At 38.3% G+C, this 17,632-nt stretch overlaps 1 protein-coding gene across 1 annotated transcript; it reads left to right on the top strand.

Moving 5' to 3' along the window:
• Window positions 1-425: 425 nt before the first annotated feature.
• LOC146135544 (sodium-coupled monocarboxylate transporter 1-like) lies at window positions 426-15,764 on the top strand. The gene is made up of 13 exons (XM_083394972.1): window positions 426-965; window positions 4,235-4,436; window positions 5,141-5,258; window positions 5,669-5,775; window positions 6,189-6,304; window positions 7,474-7,614; window positions 8,226-8,355; window positions 9,159-9,247; window positions 10,016-10,128; window positions 11,195-11,349; window positions 11,976-12,104; window positions 13,664-13,832; window positions 14,769-15,764. Exons 1-13 carry the CDS (start codon window positions 751-753, stop codon window positions 14,930-14,932), a joined length of 1,848 nt encoding a protein of 615 aa, XP_083251098.1. The 5' UTR covers window positions 426-750; the 3' UTR covers window positions 14,933-15,764.
• The last annotated feature ends 1,868 nt before the right edge of the window (window positions 15,765-17,632 follow it).

The following is a 17,632-nucleotide window of genomic DNA, read 5'->3' as shown; positions in this document are numbered from 1 at the left end:
CGACAAAGCCTGTGACAAATCGTGGGCGTGAGCCATGCAGGTTATAATGGCGTTTAGGTCTGGAGTCCTTTGGAAAACTTATAACAATCCTTCGATTTTCAGAGGTCGGATTAGCAAAGTGAAATTCAATTTTTCAAAAGTTTGTCGTAAAGGATTTTTGGCGCACAGCAACTTACACCAAGTTAAATTTAAACCCGGTTCTCAGTGCAGGTTGTAGAGAAAGTGTAATGTGTGCACGCTGGTAGTTTATATAAGACCTAGGTATTTTAATGTCATTTTAAGCAATTTTCGTATAATGGGCATAGAGCGTATTACCTTTGGTATCATTGGCAGAGCATAATTACGTGCTTTTTCTGTTATATATGCTATAATCTATATGCTATGAGGTGAATTTTATTATATCCTGCAACAAATATTGAGGTATATTTTAAATTAGATTGGGTCACGGAAAAGAAGCATTTTCAAGATATGTTTTTTAATCGACTTGGGTTGAAAGTCACAAGCCTGTTTTTTTGAATTGCAGCGTTTTCGAATTGACTTATTTTGGAAAATATTTTACATTTAAGCAATTTGAAACTTGTTTACAACACAGTCACAGGTGTAGAAGCGAACGCAAACTCCCTGCGAATTGCGCTCACTTTAAACCACTTGAAACAGAAGAAAAAACTCGCTATTCCTTGCAAACCTTTCGAGTGAAGTTGCGCAGCTTTCAAAAGCTTACAACCCGAGACCGAACGACTGCAGATCGCCATGGCGACCACAGACGCGTCAGCAGCAGCATTGACAATCAGCAATGGACTCGTCGACCCTGTCGTTTCAGCTGACTCAGGCGGTACCGGGACGTTTGGTGTGGCCGACTACCTCGTGTTTGGCTCGCTGTTCTTTGTGTCTGTGCTGATCGGCGTGTTCTTCGCGGTGAAAGACAGGAACAACCAAACCGCCGAGGACTATTTGCTCGGCGGCAGGTCGGTGCCAGGCTGGGTTTTAACTTTGTGGTCAATATAGCATTTGAAACACTTTAAACGGGGGATGAATATGGCCAGTTGGTGGGAGGGGATCGGCAATTCCAAAAGGTTAATAGGGTTGGACTGCTTTATAAAACAACAATTATTCGATTTTTGAAAGAAGATTGGCGATAACGGTTTAGATATGAAAAAAACTTAAAGAAAAATTGTGATTGTAATGTTAAGTGTAGACACCCGGGGTAGTAAATCGGGCATTTTCATAAGTTCCTATACTCCAACAAAGTGAATTACACAAATATTGAAGTTAATAAAATAAGATAGTTTTGTAGTCGATTGCAACAAGGAATCGTTTTTTATTAATTGCACTTGTACTTGGTACGAAGGGTGACATCTTAATTCGGACATTGACATTAAAGCAGGGGTTCTTAAACTGTGGTCCATGGAACCCTTGGGGGTCCGTGAACTAGTTTTAGGGGGTCAATGAAACCCAATTGAAATATTAGTGTATATTTAAGAAGTAATGTATTTATCGCAGAAAAAAAATAAAAACGGTTTTGCACTGAATGTATTTAGACTCCATTTCACTTTCACATTTTTGGACCGAAATCAGCAGATTTAGGAAGTCTATTTGTATTGTGAGGTAAATTTATGACGTCATTTTTAAATGTTTGCCTACCGTGGACCACGCGAGACAAAAAACATTTTTAGGGTTGGGTGGTAAAAAAAGTTTAAGAACCCCTGCATTAAAGCTACCTTGGTAAACCCGAGGTTATCGTTCAATGCGGTACGACCATGTGTAACGAAAATCTTTGTTTGAAACCATTCAAGGATATAGTGGGATGGCCAGGTAAACAAAATAACAAAATATTACATTTTTACCGGTGCAGGGTACCTACAAACATTTATTTATCTGAACGCCGTTTCATGTTAGTTTCAACACTGGTTGGTAGCACGCTGTGGTAGAAACGTGCATTAAGCTTTCCGAAAATCCCGCCCTTGTGTAACAGAGCAGTTTCGCAAAAGTCGTACTGCCTTCGTAATTTAGAAACCACGACCGCCATATTTTAATGCACAAATTCCAATCGATTGCGCTTATTTACGTTAAGCTACTGGGTAAAACAAATTGGTTTTAACTTAACAATCTGCATTAATCAGTGGGCAATCGCATATAAAGGACTTGGGTTAGAAATTCGTAAAATATGTATTTCAAAAAGAGCTTGAAAGCCCGGCCGTTTAATGCAGTTTTGAAACTAACGCGTTAAACGGTTAAACTCTACTGTTTAGAGTTAGACGATGTTGTATTTATATAAATAAGTTAACATAAGCGAAGTTGCGCGTTAAAGAACTTTATTCCAAAAAGTGACGGAAATATCTGAACAAAGAGTACACCTAACTTGCAATCAAGTCAACATTGAAAACGCAAGATATATGGCAAACGCATTGTTCTTAAAAAAACACTTGTTACATGACCGCATTATACGCATTCACCAGCCCTATTTACGCTGTTTTGTGACATCAACGATTTAAAAGCCTTGAAAACAGTTTAAAAATATGGAGTCGGCTGTTTTTAAAAAAAACGTTAACCGGTCATTTTACAAAAACGACTCGCTTGGGCTTCCGCCAAACTGCCCAGACGCTTTGTTGTTGCCAACGCGACTCACTTGTCTGTAGGTCGAAATTGCAGGAAAAAACACTTGACTGCTGACGTGACTGGACGGTGTAACGCCAAGCATCGGCATTCGCGTACGTGCGTCGAAATAATTGCGTCGTCATGATTTAAGCGTCGACTGACGTCATTTTGCAGCGGCAAACAAACAGCTGTGCTGAACTGTGAGCATCGAAATGCCAGTTGACAGCGATAGCAATTAAGCTGTTGGTGATTTTGTTGTATGTGGCGCAAAACAAACTAACTGAACATTTAAGAAAGCACTGAAGTACGGCAAACTTAGGGACTCGCAAAACAGCTATATTAGTCGCTTTAAACGTAAATTGACGCCACTCTGTGTGAATCTGCCACTTGTTTTTTGCAAATGTGGCGTATCGCCTGATTGACTCTGTTGGTTGCCAATTAACAACACCTAAGACGCCAGTTAGAAGTTCTATTCGGGATCCATAACGTAGCAATGAGTAAACATGCCTTTCTTTCAGGTACAGAAAATTAGGTTATCTGTGAAGAAACTGGACCACTAAAATGATATTTTTGTAGTGACACCACATCGCCTGACTTGATTTTTTAACTATTTTAGCAAGTTATAGGGCAGATATGGCGAACCTTTTCATCGACCAGGTCACAAACATGACTTTAATCCCAACAAAATGCACAAGTGGGTCATACATTTAATTATTTGCTAATTTTATGCGCAACTCTGCTGCATCGTTTTAAGTGTTATTGTCTGGGTTGGTAATTGAAGGTTTTTGGATGATTTCCAAATATTAAGAAGATAAAAATGATGCATCATTTCTTATGGGATTACAGGAGTTCAGCAGAAAGCTTTTCAGCATGGTTTATTGGTTTAACCAGGGTTTTCAGAACTTTTAGTCTGCGAACTCATAGTTTCCCTTAAAGGATCACCACCCGTTACGTTTTACAGCGTAAACAAAATGCTTTTAGTTGTCTGCTTTTCTGCACCGATTTGTTAAAGTGCAGTTAATGTAGGCCTACTCGTCACCCCTTAACACTTTTGCACGACCCACAGATTTGCCAGCCCTAATTTAAACAATATAGTGTTATCTAACGAAGAACTTTTTTGTATATGTGTTCTTTCATGAAAATGATTGATAACATTTCGGTAATTTTTGAGAGTCAAGTGGGTCATTAAAAATCTTGTGGGCACTTCGTGACCCACGGGACAGTGGTTCGCCATCCCTGTTATAGGGGTTTATACAGTATTTTCATAAGGAATGTGGAAGTTTCACTCATTTATTGCAAACTGATCATACGCAACATATCTTTATATACGCGTTACATTTTTATAGCGCCCACCAATGGGATTTTTGCCTATAAACATAGAGGAGCGCTATATTTTTTATATTTTTATTGCGACAGCTGTTTCGTTGTTATCTGTATGACGTTTTCATGACAACTGGTTCTTTCAAGTCATTTTTCTCTGATGAATAAATCTACACATAAAAAAGTTTATTAAACGACCATGTTGTTTAGAACAAACGCCGCAATTTCGATCCGCCCGACTCGAACTCTTTCGTGATTTGCAGTCGGTAGACAAAATTAAAAAACAATTAGTAAAAAACACTCAACTCTTAATACGCAGAAAGATGAGCGGGTGGCCAGTAGCCCTGAGTCTGACGGCCAGCTTTATGTCGGCGATCACGGTTCTAGGTACACCGGCCGAGGTATATCGCTTTGGGACCATGTTCTGGTGGTTCTTTATCGCTTACACAGCGGTGGCGATCATTACGGCTCAACTCTTTGTGCCAGTATTCTACAACATGGGGATTTCAAGCACTTACGAGGTTGGTTGGTTATTTTGTTGGTTAGTTGGGTGTCTGACTGGCTGGCTAGTTGATTGGCTGGTTGGTTGGCTGGTTGGTTGGCAGGATGGCTGTTTAGTTGGTTGGTTGGTTCGTTTGTTGGTTTGTTGGTTTGTTTGTTTGGTTTGTTTGTTTGGTTGGTTGGTTAGTTGGGGTTTGGCTGGCTAGTTGGTTGGTCGGTTGTTTAGTTGGTTGGTTAGTTGGGTGTTTGTCTGGCTAGCTAGTTGGTTGATTGTTTGGTTGGTAAGTTGGATGTCTGTGTGGCTAGTTGGTTGGGCGGGTGTTTGACTGGCTGGCTAGTTGGTTGGTTGTCCGTTGGATGTCTGGCTGGAAGGCTAGTTTGTTTGTTTGTTTGTTGGTTGGTTGCTTGGTTTCTTGGGTGTCTGTCCGGCTAGTTAGTTGGTTGGTTCGTTGGGTGTCTCTGGCTTGGTTGGTTGGTTGGTTGGTTGGTTGGTTGGTTGGTTGGTTGGTTGGTTGGTTGGTTGGTTGGTTGGTTGGTTGGTTGGTTGGTTGGTTGGTTGGTTGGTTGGTTGGTTGGTTGGTTGGTTGGTTGGTTGGTTGGTTGGTTGGTTGGTTGGTTGGTTGGTTGGTTGGTTGGTTGGTTGGGTGTCTGTCTGATTGGCTATTTGGTTGGTTACTTTAAACGGCAGAAGTATATGAGTCCCAGTTTTTTTGGTGAATTGCAGTATCTGGAGCAAAGGTTCAGCCGCGGAGTTCGCATCGCTGGTACCTGTGCCTTTATTCTGCAGACTGTGCTCTACATGGGAATGGTCATGTACATGCCTGCCTTGGCCCTGAACAAAGGTAGTCTAAATAACAACTGAATACATATCTAATCAGATACCTCGTACCAGTGTACTATCGTTAACCAGCCAGACTATTATCAATTGTAAAGCGCTTTAGATTAAGCGTTTGGTAACCTCAAATGTGCCCAAAAAAACTCGGACGTCGGACAATCTGTGTTGCAAAAATAACATAATAAACCGTTTGTTACCAAGGTCGTTATAGGCTGCGTTACAATTTAAATACAATATTAAAGAATATGTTATTGATATCTAAACGAACGACAAAATATGTTGTCGAAAATGTGGTTCGAAAGTATCAGTTCTCTATTTATTACCAAACTGACCCTTTTAGGTTTGGCTGACAGCCATAGTTAGGTTTTAGTCAATAATAATAAGGTTTGTAAACATTTTTTGCCTTTATTTCATCAGTGACAGGCCTTAGTCTCACAGTATCCATCGTGGTAACAGCGCTGGTATGCACCTTCTACACAACGATTGGTGGAATGAAAGCAGTTGTGTGGAACGATGTAGTCCAGGTATAAAAAAATCATTGTGTTAAAACAAAGCAGAGTTTAACATTCTTGTTTCACTTTGATGTTTGGGTCTATTACATATCTGTTTTTTGTTGTTGTTTTTTTATACATATAAAAGGCCTATATACCACACATAAAACCTACTGGAACAATTATTAGCAGAGGATATTCTTGGTAAGTTTCTGTTTCAGGTTTGACTAAAGGTTGAGCTCATTTGTCTTCTTTGCGTTTAAGGGCTTTAGGTTTTGTTTCTCAAGTTCCTAAAATTTACCTTCGGAATACTTTATTAAAACGGGTTATAAAAAGGTGTTATTTGGCCATACACCTTGCTGTGCGTCGTGGACGCTCACGCACACCGCAAATAACACATAAGGGACACCCACATAAGTTCTAGAGTATATGTTGTTTTCATATAGTGTGTCGTAATGTGGATCGGATTCACGGCCATCATTATCAAGGGTAGTATCGACGTTGGCGGTTTCGAACGCGTTTGGCAGATCAATTATGAAGGCGGAAGAATTGACTTCTTTCAGTGAGTCTACCTCTATACATTGTGTTATACCTAGATCGCGGCCCCTCATAGTGGTACCTTACATCACGTTTCTTGAAATTGCGCATTGAAACGTCATTTTCAAGATGATGTCGATTTCCTCGGCCTATTTGGTTTTGACAATCATGAATATTTTGTGTCTCTACTAAATGTTTCAATAGGAATATTGTTACCAAAACTGAACAGATCTTAAGCTTTCGCCGAAAAGTTATCAGACTTAACTCGTCTATTATGATTCGTTTGAAAACTTAAATTGAAAAAGCAAATGCAAAACAATATATAGATTTAGGTATTTAACAGTCTCTTCGAAGGTTCAGTCATTTTTATTTAACAAAGAGGACAAATACTAATAAAAGTGGACGTATGGTGAACCGAATGCAAGTCCCATGACTTCATAATTTAATTTCGAGTAAAATCAAGAAGCATGCGAACCTGTTATAACCTGTTGACCAATACCTCAACTAAAAATAACACAAACCCAACATATGGCAGGCAAAATATTTTATTTACAAAGATTAAGATGAATAACCCCAATTTTTCAAAACATAATTTCAACGCTAAATTTCCACTAAAGTTATTTAAAAAAATATTTCACGAAAACCTGTCGTTGTGTTAGTTAGAAGTACAGAAGATGTTTTTGTGTGTGTGCTCACCAGTAGTTGACAATGAATCTCCAATATGACGAACCTGTCTTTGTATCCTCACTTATTTAAATTTGTGGTATAGATCCAGGGTCGGCGACCTTTTTTTTGCACTGTGGACCCGTTTAAGACTGAAATTTTACCGCGGACCGTTTAACAAACAACAAATGTTTCTGTACAACTTTAATTCGAAAAGAACATTGGGCTAGGTTTGCTGCAACAAGTTCTAAAAGTAATACGAAAGCATATAATTACGTCATAGAAAAACCGAAAAGAATGACAATATGATAAATTACGAACGTTATAGGTAGACACTTGATAAAGTATAGACCTACGGACCAGTAACGAACTCCTTGCGGACCGGCACTGGTCGAATGACCCGTGGTTGTCGACCACTGATGTAGATGAAAGAGCTGTTTTTACTGCAAAATGTGTTTTCGAATGGAACTGCAGGCTGTGTCACCTAATTCACATTTTCAAATCAAACTCCTTACTGCTTTGTCTTAACAGTTTCGACTTCGATCCCCGGATACGTCATTCCATTTGGTCGGTATGCATCGGTGGCACTCTTATGTGGCTTTCTGTGTACGCCATCAACCAGTCAATGGTGCAGAGATACCTCAGCTGTCGGTCGCTGAAGCAAGCGCAGTTGTAAGTTTAAGCCAAAAACTTCAAGTTTCTTAAATGATGGAAACTCCAGGTTTAGTTAAGAAATTGTTCTTTACGATATATTACTCTATTTTTATGGTTTGGTTCGGAATTTAAGTGGGAAGAAGGGCGATTTAATTTTCAAAATGACGTTTAATTGACATGTAGTTGACGTTTTAAAAAAGTAGTTGACCAAATACCGTAAGCTAATAACAGAAATCCTGTGAAGAATAACGTTCATCTTTATCCAGCTAGGTATAAATAAAGGTCAAAATTCAAATAAAAATTTTGCCTTCTCTATTGGATTGGTGACGTTGCTGTTAATGAACTTTCGCATTTCGTTAATATTAAAAATAAAGCAAATCTTTATGTTTATCTAGCTTATTTGTTTTATATAAATTATCACAATGCAAATTGCCTAATTTTTTGGAAAGTATTTTTGAAATATAGGCTTTTCGTATATATGTATGGCTGTTGATATATTCTTTAGGTCTTAGGATATATAAGGGCTTGCAATCCCGATAAAGCCCCCATTTTGGTATGTCTGAGATTATAGTTCCGGCTGTACTTAACGTAAAAAGTACAGGACCATAAAAGCGATAAACCACGCACAGATCCCTTTACCTCAACGACGTGGGCCTGTTCTTCGTACTTGGACTGGCAGTAATCACCGGCCTGGTGATGTACGCTATCTATGCCGACTGCGATCCGCTCGCCAACGGCGATGTGTCCAAGTCGGATCAGGTATACGTTATGCTTTTGCTGCATTCCTCAAACCAAGCGTTTTTTTCTTTCAAATTATTTCTTACAGAAAGGCGTATTAAGGCGACGATGAATGTAAAGCAGAGACTTGAAAGTATGTGTGTTTAATGGCCTGAAATCTCGCGTAATTGTTGCTTTTTTGGCATAGGCACACGCCTATAGTGTATAATGGACTATAGTAATGGGACCAAATTAGAATCAAATCTACGTCGGAGTAAATCCAAATTCAAAATAAACCGAAAAGTTAACCTTTACTTGGGTGTTTTAAACAACGACGACATCAGAACGAGCGCTAGCAAACGGCCACACCCATTTGACTCCGATCCCAGCGATTCTTAAACGTTTACGAGTTGTTGGCCCTACATCATGGGTTCTTAACACTTTGTGGTCCACATAACTTACGTTTGGGAAATGTGTGTCGTGGAAAATCACAATGTGGGCATCTAAAGTCATAATCGAGTTTTTAACTGTTTGCTGAATAAAAAAGCTCGTGCTCCTAAGACCCCTTTCAGGGTTGCCAAGGGCTACCAGTTAGAAACCCCAAACCACGATATCCTGACGGTTTTAGATGTTACTATATGGCCATTTAAGCCATATTCCGATGGGCGTATGACTTTCCAATGGGTTAGGTCTTATTCGAAAAGGATTTCAGGTTTATTAGATTTAATAATATTCGATTGGCAATAATACTAGTAATATGCCATCTGCTTATGTTGTTGCTTTAAAAGTCGTGTTGTGTGGTTACCCGATGAGATTAAACTTTAGTTTCGATTTTGTTTCGGCAGTTGGTTCCTTATTTGGTCATGGATATTCTGGGCGTTGCTCCAGGAATCCCCGGAATCTTTGTCGCCAGTGCCTACAGCGGCACTCTCAGGTAACAGAGTTTGTTAGGCTTTATGTTCTAACTCTAACTAAACTGCGTTGAGTTGTAACTGTTAATTCATACAGAGGATTGAACTAAGGCTGTTCAATCCCATTTATTCCCACTCCGATATTGGTCAAAAATCGATCCGTTCTGATCCCAATCATAACTAAAATGCTTTAGCGCTTTATTTAGTTAAACCTAGTTAACTTTACTGTTAACATGCTATTTTCCAAAATAAATACCTTTTGAGGTACTAAAATTTAAAAGCTAAGTTGCGTTGGACGTCAATTGCTGAAATGCCTAAATTAATTTGTTATCAAAGCGGTACCGGTATTTTGGCACATCCCTGTTTGAGGTTTAGAATTTTAAAACCTTCCATTGTTTTGTACCACAAGCTATTTATCGCGTTGCACTCGACATTCAGTTACCATTTCTGTTTAGTTTCCGCAACTATTTATTCAATTAGAGTGTGGGTTTGTAATTTGAGACAGTGTTGCGTTTGTAAACACCGCAGCCTTGTTGAGCTGTTCCCTGGACGCATAAAGAGTCCGCGTCAGGGTATACTCGTTTTCACCACAGGAATATTTACAAATCTTTGAACGGGTCATGGATTGGGTTTAATATAAAGGGACTTGATACAGCCAACAACGAAAGAATGACCAGCATTGAATTGCGTTAGAGTGCAAGCTTACGCGACACACGCAGCATCGATTTATAGAGGGCGAAGCGCTAGAACCTACAGCGGCTCGTATTTACTTCCTTCCCATTTCCTCGCAGCACTGTTTCGACTGGAATCAATGCCCTCGCCTGTTCCACGTTGGAAGACCTCATCAGACCCCTGAGACCGAGCATGTCGCCAAAGAATGCGCTCACTCTCTCCAAAGTGCTGGGTAAGGTTTGCCCGCTCCTGCAGCAAAGTGTTACTCGTCAAATATTTTGTATAAAAGGCACTTTATACAAAATATAGTCGTCACAAGTTAAAAAAATTACAAGTTCTTAGGCTAAAACCCATGAACTGTCATTGGAATGAATAATCTGCTAGCGAAAAAGTAGAGTTGTACTGACTTAAGTGAATGAATTGAGACTTTTTGATTTGAGTCACTGATTTCAAATGGCTTTAAATGAATAAAGCCTTTCGAGTAAAATGATTCGACTTGTTGTATTGGATAAATATTTTAAACTGCACTGAGTAACGTCAATAACTCGACTAAATTAAACATGCTTGAATTTAATATTGTTAAGTAAAGTTGGGTTATTCAAAACAATTAGTATTGAATGTAAAACTTCTTAATTTTCTATTTGTTTTACTTTGGATGTTTGCTATGCAAAGTAGCAGACTTGGCTTAAGTGCACTTAAGACACTGTTTTCAAAAAACTTTAATTGACTGAAATGGTTTTAATAAAATTACCTTATTTTTTGGACAAATCGTTTCACTTGGAATTGAGTCATTGAAACAGATGAATTTGGTTGAGATTAAGTGCTTTGTTTTTAAAGTTTTTTTTATAATTCAGCTATTTATCTACAATTTTGTACGTAAAACGATTAGGTTGCTACATGTGTTTAAATTATGACTTGACTTGGGCACCTGAAGATTTGGACTGGGCTTGACTGACTTTCTTTAAAGGACTTGACTTGGACATAAGTTGTTTCTCAAATGACTTCTTTACAACACTGCAAAACAGTGCTTATAGGATGGACCGCATTTATCGATTTTCATTTTTTATTGACATACCTTGGATTCGATTTTTTATGGCAATGACTTGGATTTAAATTTGACTTTCTTTGACTTGACTTGGACCAAAGTAATTTCAAAATGTCCGGTTGACAACACTACACTGAGTCGTCTTGATATATTTTACAGAAATGATCATTCCAGTCATTATTGCCGATTCCAGCGTAACGAGATGATCTAAAAGTGATTACTTCGCCGATTTATTTACATATTTTGCAAACAGTGTTCGTGTACGGGCTGGTAGGGTTGGCAGTGGCCTACCTCGCTTCCCTGATGGACAGAGTCCTCACGATGGCACTAAAGATGTTCGGGATCATTGGTGGGCCAATGCTGGGCGTATTCTGCCTTGGTCTTTTCACCCCGATGGGCAACTCGTGGGTGAGTTCCAGAGTTGGATTAATTGTAATTTATAATTGTAATTGATGTGATTAAGTACAGTTTTTAATCGAATTGTATTCTAATGTAATCAAGGCATTTTTATTCTGTGTTATTCTAATTGTAATGGTAATTTTTTTTAATTTTGGCTCAATACATTAATATTGAGGAAACTGAAGTTTCAATGTCGAAAATTGTAATTGGTGTTTTTAATGTAATTGAAACATTTAAATGAGTAATTGTAATCGTAATTGAACTGAATTAATGTAATTAATCCAACGTAAAAACTTATACTAGGTATGAGTATTGCAATTTTAAAGTGGTTGTTCGGACAGCTATAATACACCCACAGTGTGTAATTACTTGAGTCAATTAGGCTACCTGTGTTAAGTGAACTTGAGTAAATGTTTTTATATGACTGAACTTGAGAATGGGATAGACCTAGATTAAATACACTAAACTAAATGATAAAAGCAGTTCTGACCACAAAAAAAATTGGTGCCCAGTGCCGGACAATGTTGTCAAAATTACTAATAAGCCCTCGCGAACTCTTTTTCACGCGCTTCAAATCTTAACCACGAACTAATACTTTTCTTGTTCAAAAACACTCCTTGATTTACTTTTTTCAGGGTGCTCTGATAGGCATGTTCGGGGGCTTGACTATGGGTATCTGGATGGGGATCGGTTCTACCCTTTACCCACCAGCCGACGAGTTCATTCGTCTTTTACCAGTCACAACTGCCAACTGCACCGCAAACGTGAGTCGCTTGTATACTTTGTCCTATAAAATATGATCGGGTTTGATACCCGATTCCAAGTGGCGTTATCGGTACTCGCCCGATAGTAAGACGGTATCGGCGCTAACCCAGGATCAATTTTTTTGCATGATTTGCGATTTAAGACAACGATCTGCCTTCAAAGGAAAGTTTAAAAAAATAATAGGTTAAAAACTGAATGTAACTATGCTTTTCAACATGAGGACACATTTTGGCTTAATAAACTAAAGCAGTTAACTCTGATTATGGAATTTCAACTATTTTGTTTCTTTGGGTACATAAATGACGTCATTGGGTGTCGGATCGAAACGCGGTAGGTTTTATCCAAAATACCCGTTATTAGTATCGGAATAAAATATTAAGTACCGAACAACCCGTGTCTTGCATTGAGTATGTTTTAACTCGTTACAATTTTTTTTTGCAAATTAAATCTGATATTGTTTAGTTTTTATTTACGTTTATGTGTGTGACCATTTACACACTTCGACGGTGTGACTGAATGCACTCTAAGTATAGTTTTGGTTAATCTTCTTAGGGCTGTGTACGGTTTGCTAATCACACATTAATTAAAATATGGTTGGTATAATAGTCTGTAAACGCAGCTACATCTTACGTGAGCTTATAATGACTTTAGGATTTTGTGCAAAAATCTTCTCATCAACAAATGTGATAAACCTGACAGATGAAACGTTATATGAGCGCTGATGAGTGTGTTAAGCAATCAATGTATATCCATAGTACGATACTATACGTCCAGTCCCATGCAACTTGATCCTTACACCTGCAATACAGCTTGTTATACCAGAAGTTTCGAACCGTTTGTCATGTAAACATCTGCAATGAAGTATAATGCAACCATCGCCAAATAGAACAGAAGTGATGCTGCCTCGCAAAAAGTTGATCTAAAATTACTAATAAACCCTCGCGTTGTCAAAAGTTTCAACACGACAAAAATTCCCAGTTCCGCCAACTTTTGACAAGCCCCGTGACTTACAGTTGGCAGTTACATCTTTTTTCGCTCGTTCTATACCGTTGGACCAGGGGTGGGATTCTGCCGGTTCGAACCGTCTCACAAATTTTTTTGAGATCAGCGAACCGGTTAGCATTACCGGTTACTGTCAATAGATTTTCGCATCTTATCTGATAACCCAATTTTCTGAGATCCAAGTGGCTCACGTAACAGTTATACAGTATGTTCATTTTTATAATTGTAGTTTTTGTGAATGTTTGTTTAAAAATTCATTTGATGCGGAACAGGTACAAGTCATGAGACAACTGCTGCATTCAGTCGGTTTGTACGATCCGTTGTAACCTTGGGTTGCATCCGGTCTTGCAACTACTTAAATCTCAAGAACATTCCCTTGTATGACCGCTGCTCAGTTTATTTGCTGAAAAATATGACTTTTTGTAACAGAACCGGCTTAAAAATATGACTTTTGTGATAGAATCGGCTAACAAAAAATTTAAATCACACTAGTGCCTTAGACACGTATAGCCACTATTTATTTTTGCGCTTGCTTAAGTCGAAGTGATCTTTACAGGTGTTGGCGGCAAACGTGTCAAGCGTGGTGACGAACGTGACAGTTGTTCCTGAGATGCCAGCTTCGGGTGGTCTCGTTGATTCGCTGTATGCTCTCTCCTACTGTCACTATAGTACCTTCCTTGTTCTTTTCACTTGGCTTCTGGGAATCCTCGTTAGTCTCTGCACTGGTAAGTTAAAACTATTTTTTTAAATTATTTCGGCGCCAGTACCCAGCCTAATGTAACGGGATACCAGGCACACTAACCTGCTTTTTTAGTTTAAATATACCGAAAATAAGTTATTCGGCTAGCGTTTTGTGAGCCAAAGCTAAATCAAACATATTGATTTTATCGATGCTAAAGGCAAATTAACATATCATCTAGCGTTTATATGGGAAGGGATATACAGAAAAAAAACTTACCACAGTAATCGATGCATCATTGATCGACAGATCCGGTGCATCTGCAATGGCTTTCAGTATACATCGCACAGAATTGATTAACGTAAGCACAAAAAAAAAGTGAAAAAAGCAAGACACTGAATGTTTAAAACGCTAGCCTGGTGTGAGATTTCAAAACAGAACTTTGATCATTTCATTGACTTAAGTGCACGGGCTCAGACTGGGCGAGTTGAAAATCAACTTTAGCAACGCTACAACAAAAAGTTTTACGGGGTACTAAAAAAGTTTATAATCGATTTTCTTAAGATAATACACCCTTTTAAGCACATTTCCCTAGATTCAGTCACTTCGAATTGACATTGGCTAAAGATAGCGGAACACCAGGTTGCTAAGTTTCTTGTTAGAACAAAAATTAGGATTTATTTGCGGGCAAGATACTGACTTCAAGAAAACCCTTAAAAGGCATCTGATCCCAGCTAATAATACGTACGTTTGTTTATTAGATTCTGTAGTTTAGTCGTAAAAAAAGTAAACAAAAATCAAGTTAAGCCTAAATATGTCAATGTAAACTATAAGGCGAGACATCAAATAATATAAAAAAAGTTGATACAGAAATAAAAACACAAACCTCTGTACCACTGCCTTTGAGTAGACCTTTTTACGCCGGTCATCTGCCTTTTATAAGACGATTTTTCAACGTAACCGGCTACTTTCTTCTGACCAGGAGGGTGGAAGGATCGCAAAAACGTGCCGGCCAGACTACTTGCCTATCCCGGTGACATCTGCTGCTGCCTCGGATGCAACGGGTGCGCTTGCGTGCCCGACAAGTCAGGATACAAGGCTGGGAGCCAGAAGGAGGACTACATCATGGACGATGTCAGCTCTTAAAACGCCGGTTTTAACGTCGCGTGGCTGCTTGCAGATTCGCGGGGTTTAGGACGCTTTTGCTCCGTCTTAAAATTTGGTTACGTTCGTTTGTCGATAAAAATGCTTGGCCTTTTGGGAACAGAAAGGCCAAAATAGTAACAGAAGCTGCATACTTTTATATGGCATAGTCAGTGTGCGACCAACTCCTAAACGTTAGCTTTAAAGTTGCGTCAAGGCTTTGCGATTTGCCTTGTTTAGAAAGTTTTTGTTCCGTCTTAACTTTAGGCTTCGTTCGTCCGTCGATAAAAGTGCTCGTCCTTATGAGAACCGAAAGGCCCAAATGGTACCAGAAGCTTCATCTTTTTATATGGCATAGTCAGTGTGCGGCGAAATGTCTTGACTCATGGTTAATATTTCTAAACGCTCGAAAAAGTAAATAAAGTGTCAGGCAAATTTTCTAACAAGTCTGGAGCTTTTAGCGTTTGTTTTTGCTTCTCTTTTCATTTTGAGGATTAGGAACACATCTAGTGTTTTCAAAATTTTTTGGAGACTAAAAATGTAAAAGAAGCGTATGTTTTTTATATAACACCATCAGCATTGCGAAGCGGCTACTCTTTGTTATTAAGCTTTTACTAACAGACGATTCTCAGCAGTACAACAATTATAGATAAATTCGATTTTCTGACGTTGGAAAAAACTGTGTCCATAGTTTTGTAACACAAAACTGACTTGGACTAGGAAATATATTGTGTTGTGTTACACAACGACTAGTTTGGTTATAGCTATTTTCTTCTAATGAAGTAGGTATATTCACTTAACAAAAGGCATTATCCTTACTTGCTAAAAAATTAAAACCTAGATAGGCTACTGTATATCTTAACCAAAAATTATTGCAACTTCATCGCTTGGATAAACCTTGTCGGCTATTTTAGTAGCTTTTAGATTTAGAGCACTCTTAACCCTGCGGTATATAAAACACAGATGACCTGTTGCGCATGGCACAGCAAAAACGGTTAAAACACTATCTTAAAAGGGGCATACACAAAAAGTAAAAAACATGCGAAGATGTAGTGTTTGTATTGTGTGACGTTGCTCTAGGCCAGAGGTTCTCAAACGTCGCAAACCCTATTTTGTCATTTCCTATTTTAAGGGAGTCGCATAGGGATTCCATTTCGTATCTACCGTATATGAATTATGATTTACTCTACCAAAAAAAAAATAGTTAGCTTTCGTGTACGACTGTAAAAATTAATAAAAATCACATTGCTTGGCGCGTCAGTCCAGCAAACTTTCAAAGGGCGTCGCAAAATAAAAAGTTTGAGGACCACTGCTTTAGGCTTTAAGTATGAGCGTGTTAAGTATCACGGAATATGCATCGAATCATACGTGAAAATATTTAAAGAAGGGTGCTAAATGCGAGTGTTTCTCGTCTTGTTTTTTCACTTGTTATTCTGTACTTGTCTGCAGTTTTTGATTCGCTTGTCTAGTCACCATCGCAAAATAAAATGTCCTTTTAACGTTATATGAAATTCTTTATAACATGTTTTTCATATGAAATGGTTTCCAATACGGTTGAGCAATTTTAGGTAAACTAGTAACAGATTAGTGGAGCAAGCGGTTGCTCGCTTAAACTTTTGTGTCGTTATCCCAGTATTTTCTTTTTAAACTATTCCCTAAAACATACGTTCGATCCTATACGCCAAACTATCTGCAATATGTATTTTGAAAAAGAAATGTAAACCACCAATGATTCCAACACAATTAGAAGGCAAAGAACAAAAAGCTTGTGTAAGTCAGAATGTAGCCAAACTCAATATTGTGCCGAAAATGTCTTGTTGTATTGTAAGGAATGGAGCAAACGGTACCGGTTCAAATGTTCGTAAACCAATATTTCCGTGTTGTAGAACCCGGTTCGATTTGTTTTAGACGCTTGTAGCGCTCAAGTTAGAAAAATTCGGGTCTTTGAAGCGTTTGTGCTAGAACATGTCTTAGAAATTTTACGCTTCAAGCGGACTGTATTGCAATAGGATACAGGTAAACAGGGAATGCGCAGATTAATCATTCATAACGAAACGTTGCCGAGTGATGCAGACTCAGATTTTTTGTCCTACAGTTTTGTATATTATAAATGTTTACAATTTTACTCAGTTAGTAGCAGGTTAAAGACTTTCATTTTTTCTAAAGCATTGTTAATTTAACATAAGTAAAATTACGTTGGGAAAGGCTTTATTTTTCGGTTTAGGAAATGTATTTAATTATACATGTTTGCTGTACTGATGAATAATGCTCTTCCTAGTTATCATTTTTCATACCAAATCATGAATAGTCTGCGCATTCGCTGTTCACCTGTATCCAGTTGTAACACAGTCCGCTTGAAGCGCGGTTGTAGCTGTGTAAAACCTGGGCAACGCGCCTTCTCGCCAAAGGCAATACAAACTAGACGGGGGTGCGGTTGTTGTATATTTTGTCAGGGGATATATTTTCAGGGCTTAGTGTTTATTTTAAATTTTTACTTTATTTTAATTTTTTTTTTTTTTAATTTTTTTTTTAATATTTTGTATTGTGTACTTTATATTATATATTTTGTTTTTCATTTTCCTTAACTTGTTTCTGCAAGCAAAAACAGATATGGGCCGAAAACTTCCCCACTTAAAATATGCCTTTGATGCGAAAGGGGTTCAAATATGGCGTAGAATTTGGGGAATGATCGAAACATATATT

Source organism: Ascidiella aspersa, chromosome 8, assembly GCF_963924565.1.
Source record: "Ascidiella aspersa chromosome 8, kaAscAspe10.2, whole genome shotgun sequence".
Classification (NCBI taxonomy): domain Eukaryota; kingdom Metazoa; phylum Chordata; class Ascidiacea; order Phlebobranchia; family Ascidiidae; genus Ascidiella; species Ascidiella aspersa.
Note: the sequence above shows the minus strand (reverse complement) of the source record. Positions and strands in the feature narration are given on the sequence as shown.

Coding starts and splice junctions, on each gene's coding strand:
- LOC146135544 (XM_083394972.1), top strand. CDS start 751: ATGGCGACCACAGACGCGTCAGCAGCAGCATTGACAATCAGCAATGGA. Junction 966..4,234: donor GACTATTTGCTCGGCGGCAG/GTCGGTGCCAGG, acceptor CTTAATACGCAG/AAAGATGAGCGGGTGGCCAG. Junction 12,105..13,663: donor CTGCCAACTGCACCGCAAAC/GTGAGTCGCTTG, acceptor TGATCTTTACAG/GTGTTGGCGGCAAACGTGTC.